This window comes from Marmota flaviventris, chromosome 7 (genome assembly GCF_047511675.1).
Source record: "Marmota flaviventris isolate mMarFla1 chromosome 7, mMarFla1.hap1, whole genome shotgun sequence".
Lineage (NCBI taxonomy): Eukaryota > Metazoa > Chordata > Mammalia > Rodentia > Sciuridae > Marmota > Marmota flaviventris.
The window spans coordinates 13,169,527-13,182,769 of NC_092504.1; the positions used below are offsets into that span (position 1 = coordinate 13,169,527).

General features: G+C 32.5%; 1 protein-coding gene across 1 annotated transcript in view; it reads left to right on the forward strand.

Annotated features, from left to right (window-relative positions):
• The first annotated feature begins 63 nt into the window (after nt 1-63).
• Nucleotides 64-13,243, forward strand: part of Ncapg (non-SMC condensin I complex subunit G) — a 39,727-nt gene continuing 26,547 nt past the window's right edge. The window contains exons 1-11 of the mRNA XM_027939160.2: nt 64-236; nt 1,167-1,370; nt 1,798-2,026; nt 4,374-4,519; nt 4,777-4,861; nt 6,227-6,419; nt 6,807-6,956; nt 9,132-9,272; nt 10,423-10,546; nt 11,643-11,732; nt 12,049-12,228. Of these exons, the coding sequence (XP_027794961.1) occupies nt 126-236; nt 1,167-1,370; nt 1,798-2,026; nt 4,374-4,519; nt 4,777-4,861; nt 6,227-6,419; nt 6,807-6,956; nt 9,132-9,272; nt 10,423-10,546; nt 11,643-11,732; nt 12,049-12,228 (1,653 nt within the window). The 5' untranslated portion in view covers nt 64-125. The remainder of the gene's footprint in view (nt 237-1,166; nt 1,371-1,797; nt 2,027-4,373; nt 4,520-4,776; nt 4,862-6,226; nt 6,420-6,806; nt 6,957-9,131; nt 9,273-10,422; nt 10,547-11,642; nt 11,733-12,048; nt 12,229-13,243) is intronic.

The window sequence follows — 13,243 nt, forward strand, 5'->3', positions numbered from 1 at the left end:
CTCCCGCGGGAGTTATTTGAACGCTCTGGCGGTAACCACGCCCTGGACGCTCAGAGGCCGGCCTGCGGGAGTCAGTGGAGACTAAAATCCTGGGTTTCGGGGCCGACGGTAGTCATCTAGGCGCCATGGGAGCGGAGAAGAGGCTGCTGCCGATTAAGGAAGCCTTTCGGCTGGCACAGCAGCCTCACCAGAACCAGGCGAAACTGGTGGTGGCGCTGAGTCGCACCTACGGCACGGTAAGCTGTCCTCCCAGCGGCCCGCGCCTGAGCGCCGCGCCCCACCTTCCTCCGCCCAGCCTCCCCGAGGGCCTCCTGTCGCTCTGCGGACTTGACGCATCTTGCCTCCACCCCTATTCGCTGTCGTGACCCGCGGCTTACAGTGATCAGGCCACTTGCCCGAGTCGCCGGGGGCGCTGTCCACCCGAGGACCCGCCCTGGCTTTTCTGCACTGACCCTTCCCTCTCTCCTGCGATCTCCGGGGCGGTGTGGACCATTAATCCTGAGCCTGCAGTGAACTTGGAAGGCGCCGAGGCACCGAGCGTCAGTACTCAGAGTGGGCTCGGTGGCTCTGCCGTCGTTTCGCAGAAAAGCCCCAACCTCCTGCCACCGCCAAGCTGGAACCAGTCATCAAATGCCCATTAGGCATCGGAACTTAGCCCTTCCCTTACTGTGTTTTGAGTGGAGCCTAGGGAGCAAAGGGACAATGATTTGGGGAAAGATAAGGTATCTTGATATCAAAGAAAAATTGTAAGGAAGTATAATAGGGCTTTAAGTAAGAGATGGGATAGAATGTGAAAGTTTTACCAAGGGAAATTTCCAGGTGATAGAAAGGGCTAAATATGTCATTGTTGGTTGTGAGTTCATGAAAAAGCAGGTTTATACTCCAGTGACACTAAATGCGTAATGAAAATTTCAAGGGCATTTAAAAAAAAACATAAGAATTCTTTAACTGCCCAAAGTCACTCTGGTGTACCCTCTGAGAGGTGCAAATTATAGCTTAGAGAGAAATTCGTGCAGACTTACTTCTTTGTTTTTGCTGTTTTGGATAACTGAGCTTACCAATGATTTTAGTTTGTGTTTTGGCTAGTGCTCTCACAGTATTAGGGTCATGTTGGGTTAAAGGATCTTAATCAGTGCAGTTTATGAGGGGTTTCTTTTGTCTTTCAGATGGATGATAAAGCAGTTTTTCATGAGGAGTTTGTTCATTACCTTAAATATGCTATGGTGGTCTATAAACGGGAACCAGCCGTGGAGAGGGTAATAGAATTCGCGGCAAAATTTGTTACTTCATTTCACCAGTCCAATTTGGAAGATGATGAGGAAGAGGAAGATGGTGGCATTTTAAATTATTTGTTTACTTTTCTCTTAAAGGTACTTATGAAAATTAGCACCTTGGGGAAGTAATGTAGAAACTTTTACTTTAAATTTTGTATATGTCAGGACAATATCTGGTGATTGAGAAAATATCTGTGAATGAGTATATAATAACTCTGGTTAACAGTAAAAGGTGGGCTTTACAAATAACTTCAGCATCAAGTGTTTGATGATCTCTTTCAATCAGTTCTCACTTGTTTTCAGTGAGTTTTCTATTTTACAAGTTCCTACAAAGATAATAATTTGTAATTTAGTAAATACTTTTTTTTTTCAAACTGTCAAACTGAATAAAAAGTATCTTTATATAGTTATATATAAATGCATTCATAGTTTATTAGCAAATAATGAATTACTGTTGTCATTTCAGGTGGCATTGAATATTTAGGAATGGTATGTTGACTAGGAATATTGGTTTTTGTTTTAGTCTCATGAAGCAAACAGCAATGCAGTCAGATTTAGAGTATGCCAGCTCATAAACAAGCTTTTGGGAAGTATGCCAGAAAATGCCCAGATTGATGATGATTTGTTTGATAAAATTAATGAAGCCATGCTTATTAGATTGAAAGATAAAATTCCAAATGTGAGAATACAAGCAGTCCTGGCTCTTTCACGACTTCAGGATCCCAAGGATGATGAATGTCCAGTGGTTAAAGGTATGTGTGACCTCCTAAATCTTTTCAGTTTTTATTGATTTTGTTAATTTTTCAGCAATTGTAATTTTTTTATTTTGAACTACACATATATGTATGTGTAACACACACACACATACACACACACACATACACACACATATACAGAAGAGTAGAACACCCAAGTAGCAACCACACAATTTAAAAAAATAGAACATGGGCTGGGGTTGTGGCTCAGTGGTAGAGCACTTGCCTCACATGTGTGAGGCACTGGGTTTGATTCTCAGCACCACATATAAATAAAATAAAATAAAGGACTATTGAAAACTAAAAAAAATATTTTAAAAAAGAACATTATCAGTGTCTTTGAAGTCTTCCTGTCTGTATCTCACAACTGTATACCTGTCTCTGAGAAGTAATTATTATTATTGTTTTTTTGAAAAAAAAAACTTAATTTTTAGTTAAAAAACATAATCATATGTGGCTCTTGTAAAGTTTTGTCTATCATTTTGTGTGAACTGTACTATATTTTTCTTTCAAAATTATTTTTAATTTTAGTGTTTATATGTGATACTTTTTTAATGTATTATATAGCATTCTGTTGTTTGGAGTTAATAGTTTATTATTTCTAATCTTAATGTATTTTTTAATTGTTTCCAATTATTTTGCTTTTAAAAAAATTGTTATTATGAATTTTCTTAATTACATAGCTTTTGGTATGTATGTTCAAATATTTTTATAAGGTTTATGCCTAACAGTGGACTTGGAATATATGTGTGTTCAGCTTTATTAGATAAGTTATGAGTACTCTACCCAGTGATTTACAATTAATATTTCTAGTAATAGAGCATGAAAGTGTTCATTGATCCATATCCTGTCAATATTTAGTAATATCAGATTTAAAATGCAGTGGTGATGTGGGTGTATGTTTGCGTGTGTGTATCCCATTGTTGCTCATGTTTTCATATATTTAGCAGCCAGTTATAGTCATGTGTCATGTAAGTATGGGAATACATTTTGTGTTCTTAGGTTGATTTTTCTGGTTGTGTTGTTGTGTGAACATCATAGAGAGTACTTATACAAACTAGATGCTATAGGTCAATTTTTCAATGTGCTTTCTTGGTGCAATCAAGAGATGTGCTGAACATGAGATGTATGAGACTGCTGCCAACGATGGCGTGACATTACTTTTCTACAAACACTTTTTTAGTAGTGGAAGGCGTATACTCTAAACCGTAAAAAGTATGACAAGTACATAGACCAATAAGAAGTGTTTTATTAGTGTCATGTATTAAATGCTATACCTTATATGTACTTTGTTTTATATAAATGGCAGTACAGTATGTTAATTTATATCTGTCATCACAAACATGTGAATAATGCATTATGATATGATGTAACCCACAGCTAAGATGTAACTAGGTGATTGGAATTTTTCAGCTCCTTTGTAATCTTATGGGACTACTGTCACATGCTTTTAGTCTGTCATTGACCAAAACATCATTACACATGCATTATTATTTCTATATGATGCCTGCCAGTGTGTTTTATCCATTTATCTGTTTTTTATTTAAAAATCAATTTTTAATTGATTTATTGGAGTTCTTTGTATATTCTGAAAAGAAAATCCTTAGATTATATGATTTACATATGTCTTCCAGTTTTTGCTCATTGTTTCACTTTTCTTTAGGTGTCTTTTTTTGAGCAGAAATTCTAGTGTCAGAATTATTAACTTCTGTTAGGATTTGTACTTTTTAATCCCTTATTTAAAAAAAAAAAACTTTACCTCTGGAGTCATAAAATTGTCAATTTCACTTTTCCATATGTGCTAGATATATTTTAGACACTTTTGTGCTTAACTATTCACTTGTCCCTGTTACCAGTTTTGTAATCAAGCTTGATAGCTTGTAGTATTTGGCATTTTGGGGTGTTAAATGATATGCATAATGATGTTGTATAAAACATATATGTTTGATAGTCAACATGTACTTGATAATGAAGCTGGGAACAATGTGAAAAGTACAAGAATAAATATAATTAAGTATAAGAAATGGATTTTGTTTTAGTGAGGACCACCAGAAGTTATTTTTACCATGCATTCATTAAAAATTCAAATCATGGATTCTAATAAAGCCATACCAGTTTAAATTAAACTGCCCACAAAGTAAATTTTCTTTTCACTTTTAGGGTTATTTTTAGGCACACCTAGTTTATTTTTAATTTATCGTTCTGTCCTTAGAAGGGAAGTTGGTGGAGAATATTTTCAGTTAAAATTAAGTGTGTGAGACTAAAATATGTAATTTAAAAAAAATTTAAAATAAGACTTGCTAAATAATTTCTTTAGTACTAAAATGTAATACTTTATTTTTAGCATATGCTACTTTGGTAGAAAATGATTCAAATTCAGAAGTTAGGCGTGCAGTGTTATCATGCATTGCACCCTCAGCAAAGACTTTGCCAAAAATTGTGGGGCGCACCAAGGATGTAAAAGAGTCTGTCAGAAAATTGGCTTATCAGGTAAATATATTCAATATTTTTGCAGGCATATTAAAAGAAGCCATTTTCTTTAAGTACTTTTGGAAAATACTTAGCACATAATAGTGGTTTCTCTAAGATTATGGAGAGTATAGATAATTTAGGTAGAATTTTTGTCCGAGTTTTTTTTTGGAGATTCTGGTTAACTTACTAAGATGAATGTTATTTATATTACTAGTTAAGAAATCTATAAATTGTGTTAAGTTTAATGACCATCTTTTTATTATTACCTTTTTAAGGTTTTAGCTGAAAAGGTTCATATGAGAGCAATGTCCATTGCTCAAAGAGTAATGATCCTTCAACAAGGTCTTAATGACAGATCGGGTAAGATATACATCTTTATATATGAAAGTTTTACTAGATTTTGAAGTCAGACTTACTGGAGTTTAGGAAACAAGTATTAGAAATTAGGGTGAGTAAGCCTGTCATTCCCATAAACTTGGTAGAAGTTGGTGGATCATACAGAAAACATTTCATTGTGTTAAAGGTCTTAGAATTTTGAAGGAGCTGAGCTTTCAACCTTTCTGTTTCATAGATGGAGAAACTATATTTAGGTCTATGGAGATAATTAACATCAGAAGTTAGAATCTTTTTGTGCGCTCCCCCCCTTTTTTTTTAGTTTTATTGATTTTATTTTTTTAAATACACAACAGCAGAATGCATTGCAATTACAAAATACAGTACAGTTTTTCATATCTTTGTATATAGAGTATGTTCATGCCAATTCATGCCTTTATATATGTACTTTTTTTTGCATTGCAATTCTTATTACACAAATATACCACAATTTTTCATATCTCTGTTTATATATAAAGTATGTTGACACCCAATTCGATTCTTCATACATGTATTTTGGATAATGATGTCCATCACATTCTACTGCCCTTGCTTATCCTCTGGCCCCTCCCTTTCCCTCCCACCCCTCTTCCCTATCTAGAATTCATCTAATCCTCCCATGCTCCCCCCTCCCTAACTCACTATGAGTCAGCCTCCTTATATCAGAGAAAACATTTGGCATTTTTTTGGGGGGGATTGTGCCCTTTATCTTTCTTAAAATTTGTGTATCTTGGCAAATACTTGACAGACCATATACTGGTGCATTAGGCCGGTATAATATCCCTCTCCCCATCTGTTAAACTACAGAATCTACTTATAGGAATGATGTTTTAAAATTCCCAACTCTGATGGGAAGGCCAAGATGGTGTAATTTTGCTATAGCAAGAAAACAAACTTTTGTCTGAAAAACATTGTCCAAAGTCATTGAGTAGGATAGTCTTAAAACCTAAGACAAAGGTTTGTGCATTGATGTATATTTGTTTAATTCACTTCTGCAAATAGAATTGTGTTATAGATGCAACAAAGTAGAATAATAGATATTATAAATTCTAGGCTAATACCTGGAGTCCATTGTCTTAGGGTAGAGGGAATGCAAAATTTTTTAGTTGGGTATTTGGTGCTGAACTTTTTACATTTGTAGTTGGAAGTGAGCATCATTATAACTTTTGCAGTATCATTGTATTTTTATTTTCTTTATTTAATATGCTTTGTTCTGCTTCTTAATCTATTTGTATTGTAAATATCGTCTTGATGTTAACATCAATCTGAAAGAAATTAATGAAAAAGGATAAAGTACATGAAATGAAAGCTAGGGGGAGCCTTTGTTTATCTATGTTTCAAATGATCCAATAGATGCTGTGAAACAAGCAATCCAGAAACATCTTCTCCGGGGCTGGTTACGTTTCACTGAAGGAAATATCTTGGAGTTGCTGCATAGGTTGGATGTGGAAAATTCTTCTGAAGTGGCAGTGTCAGTTCTTAATGCCTTATTTTCAATGACTCCTCTCAGTGAACTGGTGGAAATCTGTAAAAACAATGATGGCAGGTACATAAGGGATTCATTATTTGAATTGTGCTTATGAACTTCTGCAAATAAAATTAGTTTTTCCTCCCTATTGCTTTATATCAATATCTTTAATTTTTTTCTAGTTTTCCCCCCTGTACTATAAGAATGCATTGATTTATTATAGACTGTCTACTTTAGCTGTGATCTCCCATTTTATTATTTTGATATTTGCATTAGCCTTCCCTGAGAAAATCCAAAAACATGCATCCCTATTGTATATTTGTTCATTGTGTGTGGATAATTAATTTATGATGTCATTAAAAGAATGGTAATTATAAAGCAAATCTTTTCATTTCAATTTTTATTCAAAATTTTAACTAAATATAAAGATTATTCTTTTTCTTATCGTCTTCTTATTTAATGAAGGAAATTGATTCCAGTGGAAACATTAACTCCTGAAATAGCTTTGTATTGGCGTGCTCTTTGTGAATATTTGAAATTACAAGGGGATCAAGGTGAAGAATTTTTAGAGCAGATTTTGCCAGAACCTGTTATATATGCAGAATATTTACTGAGGTAAATTTTTTTTCTTTTGGTTTTTATTGTGTTTGTGTGTCGGTCTTAGCCCTTTCTTCAAAGTCATGCTTGATTGGGAGTAAGTTAAAAACCCCTTTTTAGACAGGTAGAGATAAATGGGTATGTATATTAGGTATTCTGGAGAATATCCTATACTGGTCAGTAGTCAATATGTTTATGGTTTTATTCCTCAAAGCTGTTGAGACATGATTATGAACATTTCTCCATGAAATTAATAATAATGGTGTGTGTGTGTGTGTGTGTGTGTGTGTGTGTTTTTAATTCATTGGTAAACTTATTATTATGTGCCAGATAGTAAATGTTTTCCTATCTGTGGGCCATATATTCCCTGTCAAAATTACTTAGCTATGGGGCTGGGATTGTGGCTCAGCAGTAGAGCGCTCACCTAGCACATGCAAGGCCCTGGGTTTGATCATCAGCACCACATAAAAATAAATAAATAAAATAAAAGTATCTTGTCCGACTACACCTAAAAAATAAATATTTAAAAAAAATTACTTGGCTCTGCCACGGTAGTGCAAAATTTGCTGAATACATTATGTTAATGACTTGAATGTGGCTATTTTCTGATAAAATTTTATTAACTTTTATGACACTAAAATTTGAATTTTGTATAATATGCAGTGTGTAAAAACCTTAAAAAATTTAATAGTAAGAATTATTTTTGGCTTATAAGATGTACGAAAATAGCATAGTGGATTTAGTCCTTGGGCCATAGTTTTCAACTCTGGGTGGGATTTTATGGCCAGTTTTATTATTAAAAACTTACCATGTAGATTTTAGTTTTAAAGTTTAAAAAATTTGTTTTTCTTAAATTACTTGCATAACTTATTTCTATACATTTCACTTTAAAATTATCAAGTAAAATATTCATTCTTGTAAAAATTCAAATTACAAAAGTACATAAAATAAAAATATTGAGTTCTCCTTTTATTTCTTGCTTTCCCAATCCCATTGATTAATTGATTGATTAGTTAACAACTAAACAATGTGGGATATGTACTTTGAAACCTCCTTGTTTATATATATTACTGTGAATGTATACATAGTTTTTTTCTTGTTTTTTTAAATATAGTATACTAGCCTGGTGTATTGGCTCACACCTATAATCTCAGCTATTTGAGAGACAGACACAGGAAGATCACGAGTTAGAGGCTAGCCTGCGCAACTAGTGAAACCCTTTCTCAAAGTAAAATATAAAAAGAGCTCCATGGCATAATATCTCTGGGTTCAATCTCTATTACCTGCCCCAACTCCCCACCCCCACAAATAAATAAAAGAACAGCTCTATAAGTATGTGTGTGTGTATACACTCTTGTTTTCCATTTATTTATTTATTTATTTATTTATTTTAAGTGTTGATGGCCAAAGGCATTATATGTTGTTGTATATAAATCTGTATAGTCTAGACAAGAGTTTATTGTTCCATAGTACATTGGTAGCATTTAATTTATTTCTCTGTTAGATATTTAGGGTGTTTCCCATTTTCACTGATTAAAACGAAAAGTCTACTAAGCTTCCTTGTAAATGTCTAAATTTTGCTTTTAAGCAGCCTTTTTTTTTGGTTTGTTTTGGGGGGTTTTACACATGAGAAAGGGAGACCTTTGTGATAGGGTATTGAATATAATCTTGATATGAGGGTTGGGAAAGGCTTCAATTTGGGCAATGATAAGGATGAAAGGTAGTTAATGGTGATTTTTTTTTTTAGTAGTATATTCAGTGAAATAAGAACACTACAGAAATGAAATAGGGTCCTAAGAAAGGATAATGTACATTTATGAAATTGTTCATTTAAAAATTTTTAAATTGTATTCATGGATTACTTGTGTAATTACTATTATTACTATTATTTTAAACAAAAGAATGATTGTTAATTAGGTATGATAAGGAAAGACTAGATTTTTATGACTACTTGAACTTTTGGACAAGAGATTCAGAACTTGAATATTTTTAGTAGAAAATACATTTTCTAATTCTTTAGCTCCATCAAAAGTTTGCAAAGTTCATTATAATAACATTTATTATTGAATGGGTATAAACTTCATGTTTTTAGAATAATATTAATTGAAAAAGATCTTTTTCTGGCCTAAAGGTGGGAATCAACTTCTCTTTGGTGTACACTAGATCCTACTTTATTAATTTTGCTTGTTTTAGTTATATCCAGAGCATTCCAGTAGTTACTGAAGAACAAAAAGGTGATTTTTCTTACATTGAAAATTTGATGACAAAAGAGTTCATAGGTCAGCAATTGATTCTGATTATCAAGTCTTTGGATACCAGTGAAGAAGGAGGAAGGTATGTGTAAATGTTAATCCTTTTTCATATTTACTCTTCTAATTTCCTATATTGGAATAATGGTCTTGTTATAATATGATTGGACATATTTACCCTAGCTCTCTAAGTGTTTTAAAAAGTTTTCATTTTCCTTTTCTGTATATTTCTATATGTATATATACACATAGACATTTAGTTATGTGTCATTTAACAAAAGGAAACATTCTGAGAAATGTGTTATTAAATATTGTTGGTATGCAAACATTATGCTGTGTACGAACAAAAACCAAGATGGTGTAGGCTGCATGATATGGCCCCCTGGTGTAATGAAGAGACTATAACAAACACAAGGCTGCCACCAGCATAACATAAAATGGAATACTGTTTTATGGTAGGCTTTTGTTTTAATAAGTAGAAGTACACTCTAAAATAATGATGAATACAGTATAGTAAATACATAAACCAATAGCTACTCACCTATTATTAAATAAATGTATATTGTTAGATAAAAATATAAATAAATATATTTATTATTAAATATATACAATAGTACTCATTTATTATTAAATATTACATACTGTAACTGTACAGAATTGTATGAACTATGCTTTTATATTGGTAATAATGTGATGGGTTTTTATTTTTTATGCCAGCATCACCACAGAGTAATGTGCTGAACTATATTACTGTGGCTATTGTGTCATTAGGCACTCTTTTAAGCTCCAATTTAATCTGATGGGACTCTCATTATATATGTAGTCTATTAACTAAAATGACACTGTGGATTATGATGGTGTGTGTATGTGATGTATATGTATGTAAACCCACTTGAGTTTCTTCAGACTAATTATTTTTAGCTTTTAGTTAAAAAAAAATCTCTATTTGTATTTATTTCAGAGAGGGATAGTAGTACTACTTTCTAAAAGGTTTGGTTCATGTTTGGGACTTTGTCATTTTATTTTGATTTATTAAAGATTATAGGGTGGTTTATAAACTTTGTTTTGCAGAATATGAATTTTTTTTACCTAGTCTGTACATATGGATTTTTTTTAACCTATAGTGATAAACGTAAGTGAAAAAACTAAGATAAATTTAAGTAAGTGAAATGTTAGAGATAAAATGTGTTCTATCATAGTGATATTTAAATTAAAACAGATCTCTTTGATTGTAGGAAACGACTGTTGGCTATTTTGCAGGAGATTCTTACTCTACCCACAACTCCTATATCCCTAATTTCATTTCTTGTGGAAAGACTTCTTCATATCATTATAGATGATAATAAGAGAATACAAATTGTAAGTGATTTTGCTCATTGTTGATAAAGAGGTTTTGGTCAATGACTTTTAATTTCTCTTTAGAACTTTTTGTTTTGTCTAACAAGTTTTTAAAAATTAAAAAATTATCTACCTCTGTCTCTCACTCTTTCTCACACACATACACATTTTTAACATACCTTCCTTCTTTGGTGGGTCTATTACTCTGTTTAATCAGTTTAAAGTAGAATAGGTTTGGGAGAAAGTGAGTAGTAGTAGGATGAGGTTTTGCCCATGAGGCACTGGGTACTGCAGTACTAAGAGTTGGCTGAAGTCACAAATACCTGGGTTGAAACCCCTGTGATACTTTCTGACTTTGTGTCTTTGGGCAAGTTACTTAGGTTTTTTTACTCAACTACAAAATAACAACGAAACCTACCTTTATTGTTTAATGAGGTACTACTCATAAAGTGCTTGGTAAATATGGAAATAAATTTTATTTACAATACTGTTTTCAAAAGTGTTATTTTTTTCTAGGTTAGCCAAAAGAGACCTGTATTATTTTCACATAATTATGTAGTCTGAGTTGCAGGTTCAATTCTTTCTACAGTGTTCTTAGTGATTATCTAGCGTTTGCTGCAGTACTTTGATTTGGGAGGCAGCCTTTTCCTGAATTAGCCATCTCCAGTGTCCAAATGGCTCCTTGGTTATGCTATTAATATTTATGCATTGTGTACCCAGTAGAAGAATAAAAGGATATTCTACTTTTCTGTATTTAATTCCCACAAAGCCAAACAAGAGATGAGTTGAAGAGTTTAGACAGAATTTTAATTTATAGTGTCTAATCATGGGCATCATAATTTATTTTTTCTGTTTTTCAGATATCATATGAGGGTTAATTAATCTTTAACATCTTTGTGCCTATTTCCCTTCAGATATCCTCAGTGTTTAGTCAGATGTGTTCAGTCTTTTTTGTTCTAAAACTGTCTAGCAAGCAGAATGTGTGCTACTTTTACCTATATATTTTGCTCTGTTTTTCTGTAAATGACATATGACAGATAATACTTGGAGTTTCATGTAGCAGTTTGACATCATTTGCAGATATGTAAACCTTATAATTTGAATTATAACTTATCAGGTTACAGAAATTATCTCAGAGATTCGAGCGCCTATTGTAACTGTTGGTGTTAATGTTGATCCATCTGATGCAAGGAAGAAAGAAATCAAGGTCAGTCTCTTAAATTAAAGAAGTGTTTGAGTAATGTAGTTGTGCAAGTCTAATTCCTCTTGCAATATGATTTTGTGATATTATTCACAAAGTCAAATTATTTATTACATATCAAACTATAAAAGTATTTACAAAGTTACCAGATTTTGTCAGTCTGGAGATTTGCTGATCCATAATTCAGGAAGATTGTGACTGTAAGTTTTATTGCTTAAGTTCTGGGTCATTGAGATATTAAAATAATACTCATGTCTTCTATAGATTTTCACATTAATAATTTTTTTTAGTGTTTACACAATCAGTATTTATTTTTTTCTAGATGGCTGAAATAAAAGTTAAACTAATTGAAGCAAAAGAAGCTTTGGACAATTGCATTACCTTACAAGATTTTAATCAGGCATCAAAATTAAAAGAAGAAGTAAAAGCATTAGAAGATGCCAAAATAAACCTGTTGAAAGAGACAGAACAACTTGAAATTAAAGAAGTCCACATAGAGAAGGTATCAATAACTTTTTAAATTAATTAACTATTTTCATTTATATATGGCAGCGGAATGTATTACAATTCTTATTATACATATATAGCACAATTTTTTATATCTCTGGTTGTATACAAAGTGTATTCACACCAATTCGTGTCTTTATACATGTACTTTGAATAATAATACCCATCAATCAATAACTATTTCATACTAAATCTCAAGTGTAATTAATTACCTCAATTTAATCTTATTTTCTTTAACTCACTAAACTGGCAGAATATATTCACTTTGCAGAAATTGGTAGTAGCAAAATGAACTAAAATAGGGAAAATTTTTTTGTTTCCCTTGTTCCTTTCTATTTTTGGACTTAGAAAAGTCTTAATTAACTTTAATTATCCTGTAGCTAGGACTTTTTTTTTTGTTCCCTTGTCATGCTAATCTCTGAAATCTGAAGTATTTCTTTCTTGCAGGGAAAGTAGTCTTCCACTAGTTTACTTCTCAGTTTTATTTATTTATTTACTCTCCCCAACATAGTTTAAAAAAACCATTTAAAAAAGGAAAATATGTCCATTGTTCCCTTATTTGTGGAAGACCAATGACCTTTCTATTGCTAGGAAAAGCATTTCATTGGTAACCATGCTGTTACGTGGTTTTTTGGAATGTTAATTACTCCTTTTTATTTTCCTCCTTGGGGAGAGGGGAGATTGAACCAGGGGCACTTCGCTATGCTACATCCCTAGCCCTTTTTATTTTTTTTTATTGAGACAAGATCTTTCTAAGTTGCTCAGGCTGTCCTGGAACTTAAGATCCTCTTGCCTCAGCCATCTGAGTTGTTGAGATTATAAGGTGTACTCCACCATGACTGTTTTTTAAAGTGTAATTACTTTAAATGTTTTTAGAAAAAGTTTTGTTATTTTTAATGAAATACTAATCTTGATATCTAATAATATTTAAAACTTTTTAAACAGTTTTTAAAACTTTGGTCATTTGATAAATTAGTCTCTAAAATGGATTATTTATTTCCTAACAAACT